The sequence below is a fragment of the Pseudomyrmex gracilis genome, unplaced genomic scaffold, assembly GCF_002006095.1.
Source record: "Pseudomyrmex gracilis isolate BER0280 unplaced genomic scaffold, ASM200609v1 scaffold_763, whole genome shotgun sequence".
NCBI classification, from domain to species: Eukaryota; Metazoa; Arthropoda; class Insecta; order Hymenoptera; family Formicidae; genus Pseudomyrmex; species Pseudomyrmex gracilis.
In genome coordinates, this window is record NW_018021347.1 from 18,599 (window position 1) to 24,922 (window position 6,324).

General features: G+C 29.0%; 1 protein-coding gene across 6 annotated transcripts; it reads right to left on the bottom strand.

Annotated features, from left to right (window-relative positions):
- Window positions 1–1,607: 1,607 nt before the first annotated feature.
- On the bottom strand, window positions 1,608–6,105 carry LOC109861441 (aminopeptidase N-like). Of its 6 annotated transcripts, none has more exons than XM_020441091.1 (6): window positions 4,883–6,105; window positions 4,613–4,791; window positions 3,035–3,191; window positions 2,786–2,876; window positions 2,259–2,635; window positions 1,608–2,071 (listed from the first exon to the last, which is right to left on the bottom strand). In XM_020441091.1, exons 1-6 carry the CDS (start codon window positions 4,893–4,895, stop codon window positions 1,713–1,715), a joined length of 1,176 nt encoding a protein of 391 aa, XP_020296680.1. In that variant the 5' UTR covers window positions 4,896–6,105; the 3' UTR covers window positions 1,608–1,712. The 6 variants fall into 6 exon arrangements, with proteins under 6 accessions (XP_020296680.1, XP_020296682.1, XP_020296681.1 ...); XM_020441093.1 differs by having other exon boundaries at window positions 4,613–4,796; XM_020441092.1 differs by having other exon boundaries at window positions 3,098–3,191; window positions 4,613–6,105.
- Between the last annotated feature and the right edge of the window lie 219 nt (window positions 6,106–6,324).

Here is a 6,324-nt window from a genome sequence, read left to right on the forward strand (position 1 = left end):
TTTGTAAGAACTTTTCATTGGTAACCTGAAAATATTTTGTGCTGTTATCATTGAATGTGATGTGTTTGCGCATTGTATAAAAACATATAATATTACATATTAATGTTATTATATCAAAACCACTTTAAGATATAGTATATAACTACACACACACAAAATAACTCTACTACACTTACGTATATAAATATATGATATGTAGAAAAACCGAAATGTGTAGTTTTTTATATATATAAAATTAGATAGAGTAAATCATATATANTGATAAAACAAATGACTATATATAGTACTTCTTATACGTACCATCGACAGGCCTTCGTCTGAATATATGTTGTTAATAAGACAGTTTATTATTGCATCTATGTTATTGTCGCTATTACAAGTAACAATGACAACTAATATGTAAAATTTATTTGTTTACGTAACAAGTATATTATAATACATATATATATTATAATACAACATATATATTATAATACAACATCGTATATGCGGCACATGGATTTCATATGCAGTCTATATAGAACGTAACTACATTATGTAAATATGCAAAAGTCTATACACATACAAAAAGAATGGTTTACCTTCCTATGTTACGTATTTCTTCTAGTATAGACCTCAGCAACGCAAGAGTTTTTGACTGCCTCGCATAAATATTAAAAAAAAAAGAAACTCTATCACTTTTCTTTAAATCTACAATACGTTCACAAAATAGTAAAAAAGTCGTTGCAAAAAATTTAAAAAATAAGAAAATATTCGAATATGCAAAGTTTAACACAAGGTAAGAATTTAAACATTTCTTCCTCCTTTGACTGCGTTTCATACATGGTTTTTAGTGTATACCATATAGAAGAGTTTTCATACAAGAAATTTTCTATCATTAAACTCTGGCAAAATATCCACTTCTGCCAACTTGGCAAAAGTCTGCAAAGAAACAATATATATATCTTTACTCAAACAAGAAAGAGAGAAGAAAATAAAGAAATCACTAGTCGCGATAATGTTTGTTTCGTAACAACAACAAAGGCAACAACGACAACAAAAATACTAATAATAACAATGTAAAATTTGTGTGATAATCGTATATAAGCGTAAAACAACATAACTACAATCAGGTAACGACTTTAATATTATTATTTTGCTATTAAGTCAATAACGTACCTGTTTTATGCAGGATTTTGTATGTGCCACGTTAATTTAGCCATAACAATATCTTTGCACTTTATGCTATCGTGAATACACGACCATTTTAAAACTTCGTAATATAAGTGATTAATGACATTATTTTTGGAAGAAGGTGTATGCGACGAATACTCAAGAAACTTGTTCAATACATACAGAATCATATTTCAATGTTTTTATCAAACGCTTATGTACACGTAAATGTTTCTTCTTCTTTATCTTGAACTTATACATTTTTGAAAAAGCCAGATACCTAATATTATTTACTATTTGTGTAATGTATTACAGGATTTTTTGCAACATATTTACGGGCATATTTGTCAACAAACTTTTTATCTAATATTAATAATTTATCTTTTTATCTTGTGTCTCTTTTTGATTTGGATTTTTATGTTTCAAACAATTTGTTTATTTATAATCTTTTATACAAAATTTTTTGTGTATCGATTGCTAAAGTACAAAATAATGTAACAAAGTTTGGTAGATTATACTATAAGAATATATAATTTAAGAAACTCAGTTATCATTTAATTTTATCTGTTTTTAGCATTTAATTTATTTATTAATTTAGTACTATTTACCTTGATGTATGCACTTTCTGAAAACAAGAAAAGCATTGATAAGTACTCAAAAGCAGTAAATATAGGATACCAAGCTATGTAGGAATTGTACACGTAAAATACACTGTTGGCAATATCAAAAAATATGTCTAGATTATCAGTACTATTTAAATTACAATTTTCATTATAATCTGTATTTTGTACTAAAAAATAAAAGGCATTGTCGAGAATTTGAGCTAATGAGACGTCAGATAAGAACAACATCTTAGATGTACGTTTCAAGAAGAGAGCAATATTCTTCCAAGATTTACGATCGTAGTTGACGCGATATCCTACAACAATTAAGTGTTAGTAAGAGTGACAAAAGAAAACAGTGAGAATACTAGAAAGACAAAGAAAGAGAAATAAAACAATAAAACAAGAAACAGTAAATATAATACATTATATGACGGAAATTTAAAAGGTACTATGTAAAAGCAAAAGACAAAAATAAATAATCTATGTGTGTGAAAATATTACCAGGTATATCTATAAAAATGATAGAATCATCTTCTTCAATATTCAGAACTATAATACTGTTTTCGTCTGGTTGTAAGTACGATTGCGATGTGATATTAGACTGTGGTATTATTATGTAGGTCACAGGTATCCAACACATGCCTACACAAGATTTTTCCATATTAGTTAGAAAACAGTCTCTAATCACTATTTCAAGAGTCCGTGTATTATTGTGTCGGTTTACTTGTACTATAGAATAACCAACGTGTGTCCAAGAAGTTATCACAGTTGTTAAAGTTCTCATGAAAAACATATTTTTGTGCGTAGACATCTCAGATAGTAATTTGCTCCATAAAATATCGAAATTTGACTGCGTATTATATGTATCACTTGATGAACTAATAACAAACGAAAGTACAAAAGTGTTGATGGTAGTTACTAAAGTTTCCAGAAAGTAGATAATATTTTCTTCACGGTTTGACGATACCGTATAATATGAAGTACACAAGTATAAAGTTTGCACAAATTATGATAATTTTTATACTCACGTGTTATGATGTATGTTTATGGCTTCTCTAAACATGGAGTTGTATAGAACATATTTGTCCATGTCAGTGACCATGTAAAATATACTGAGTGCTACAAAATAATTCCAATTGTATAATAAGTTTAAGTTTATACTTAAAAATTTATCTATATTAATGGCTGTAAATTTATATATTATTATTTATTATTATTATTATTATTATTATTATTTTTATATATTATTTATATATTAATAAATGTGATTCTCTTACCACTCTTTCGCCACAATTCGCTAAAAATTAAGCTTAGAGATATGAACGTTGAATTTTCTTTACCTGGAAGATCATGTGTAACATATGCTTCTATAAAATCAAGAATTTCTCGTCGTGTTTGGACTAGTAGCGACTTCAGTAAAGATTGACCGAAAATCTACACAATAGTTTCCATAATTATACAAATTACTTTCATAATTTTACTTTCATAATTATACTATTTACTTAACTCAGCTATTGTACGCACATACAATACAGTTTTATGTAATAATACAGATTGACCAATACAGTTTCGAAAAAAGCAAAATCTATGACATCTTTTAGTAAAACATTTCATATTATAAAAGCAGCGTAGTACCAGTACAACACATTTTTTAGTATAAAGTAAGATACAAAAACTTTATATGAGCATATACTAACTATATATATAACAAAAAAAAAATATTAAACATTTCTAACAAAAATTTGTGATATTTAACACAGACGTTATATTGGTTTTGTGTTTTGTACATACATAGTTTACACACATTACTCCTATATGTTTCTATATGTAAAAATGTAAAACTGTGTATATATCGACACTCTCTGCGTATATGAATATAAGTGTCACAGACAGGTGTGTTCCAGATAAACTAAAAAATAAAACAAGCAAAGCAAGATGTATAAATCGAACACAGTCGCAATCGTATGCAGTTTTAATCGTACACAAGTTGAAACAAACACGAGATGAAAGAGACACACGATAGTCTCAATCGGACACAATAGTATTAAAACAAGATTACTTTTTTTATGTTCTTTTTGTTTGTGCTTTAAACGTGTAGTCAAAGGCGGCCTGCACTTTTTTTTCGATTTGAGTGAAAAGTTGAAACCTATATGAAATCTTGCTTTAATTTTAGTTACTTTGCTTGTCAATGTTCGCCAGTATAATATGTCACTACAAGCGTCGTGTGTCTGATTGAGAATGTCGTGTGTCCGTCTTAACTTGTGTCCAATTGTAAGTGTGTCCGATTGTCTCAGTTCTGTGTCCGTGTCTTGTCGTGTGCGATTGAGTCTGTGTCTAATTTACACATTTTGCCGTATCCGTTTCATCTTGTGTGTATCTGAGACTCACACATATATTTATAGTTTATTGTATAGTGATACTCAAAATTGTCGTTGTTATGATAAACAAATAATAAAAAAATATATTTCTAAGTAAAATATTCATAAGGTATAATCGAAAAAAAAGCTTCTTTATTCAGAAAAACAAAGTATTAAACTGTTGATCTGCTGTTTTCTAATATAAATAAATTTGGGGTTTGAAGTTATGGGGTAAATGTAGAAAGTGACGATACTGTATATACTCATAAATATATACATATACATATGTATACATAGAATCTAATACATACCTATGTGCTGATACTAATTTTGGATCTTAATAAAAATGTAAAGAGTAATATTACAACAGTGTTACACAGAAATAATACATTAGTGTAAATATATATTAGTAGAAAAAAGTTTATTATAAATAATATTTGTGTGTAACAAACCTTTTAAGTTACAAGTGTAAACGACTATGATAATAATATGAATTACCTGATCGATAATATACACTCCATAAAATGTTGAAAAACCTCCCATAAACCAAGAATCAGACTGCTTTAATGAAGGTAACCAATCACTAAACATTTCTTGTATTACGTTACGTGCTACTAAACATGTTACTGTTTTTTTTTGTGCAAGTGAGTCTATTTCTTCATCGTATGTAATTTCAGCTTCACTGAAAAACATTGGTGTTAGTGCTATCGTGTCAGTTTAAGTACATTTGTTCATAAACTCGTTTTATTGTCTTGAGTAGTATCTTACTTGAAGAAAACATGATTTTTAGTTATTACACTTTCGTAATGGCTAGAATTTATTGGAAGTGCTGCATAAAGTACACGTGATCATGATACATCTTTTCAAGTGTTTTAACATGATGCTTGATATTTGTAATAAGAGATTTTGCATATAACATTGCACTGTTCATCTGTACTTTGATTATTATAATGTTTACCCAAAAAAAAGAAAAGGAATTTGCTACGGTAGAAGGTACGACTGCTATTGTTACTACGTGAGTAGACATTACTGTAGGTGTAGAAGGAAAGTGTATGTACAGGATATATTTCCTTCAACACTTCTATTACCAGGCATATGTGACAAAGCAATTTCATCGTTGTTGTGATAAATGCGAATACTAAATGTGGCCTGATTGCTGGGTTTTTCCAATATGGAAATATCCATTCAGCGGGAATACGCAACAAAATCAAATATCTATAGAATGAAAAACGTTGGTGCTAGAGATAAATAAGTAAGTTATTACAAAAAATATTTATAATTCATATTTTAACTCAAGAAAAGTAATTTTTCATGCACGAATGTATTATTAATTCTTTGCGGTCGACGACATTTTCGGCCGGGTGAGGTGGCAGNACGACGCGATTTTCGCGAATGTGTCGGGCACGTTATAGGTACAATAAAATGACCGTCTACATAAATTATATTATAAAAATGTTATATTTTGATTGTTCATCGTAATGTAACATAAACACCGTTGTCGCCGCTCGCGCGCCATCCGACCTGCGGCCCGAATAGCCGTGGCGCCGGAGAGGCGCCTTCCGACCGCTAAGGGTTAACTTACTATGTTTCTTAAGATTGCTGGACATATGAAAAAACCGTTGCAACTTTCTCTAAACTGCAATTATATTTCGCATGTATCCAATATTTTTCACTTTGTAAATATGTTATTTGGTTGTTGATTCTAATATTCTCGCGATTCAGGAAAAGGATTGTGATGTCTAAGATGTTGAAGCGATCTTTCGTAAAAAATGACACCAAATTTATTTTTAAAGACAAAGAAGTAAAATTATTTCGTATATCACTATTAATAGAGATTTCCGGTTGATCACGATAACGTCCGAAATATAATTTTATTCTTCGTGGAGTACATGTAACGTTTATTTTGACGCGAGATTCAACACATTTTTTTATATCCATAGTACATGTAAAACAAAAATGATTGGTATTAAGAAGATGCTGAACCGTCCTGTTTTACCATCATTTCGTATTTCCAACTTTTTGTGAAAACTATGAATCGGAATAAAAAATGGTTCTCCAGAAATAAAGAAAATATAGTAAAGAATGGGATAAAGCCTAAAAATTTAAGAAAAACAAAAAAAAGTTTTTAGACTGATAGCACAGAAACTACATTTTTACTTTATATGCAAAATTGGCCATATAAATCCAAATAAAAATGTCTTTATCCCAAA

What these genes read in the sequence shown, in the direction of transcription:
- LOC109861441 (XM_020441090.1), bottom strand. Translation starts at nt 4,807, where the DNA reads ATGTTTTTCAGTGAAGCTGAAATTACATACGATGAAGAAATAGACTCA. An exon ending in GAGTGTATATTATCGATCAG is followed by an intron (nt 3,192 to 4,612) that starts GTAATTCATATT and finishes ACTATTGTGTAG; the next exon opens with ATTTTCGGTCAATCTTTACT. An exon ending in ATAAACATACATCATAACAC is followed by an intron (nt 2,636 to 2,785) that starts GTGAGTATAAAA and finishes GTTTGTTATTAG; the next exon opens with TTCATCAAGTGATACATATA.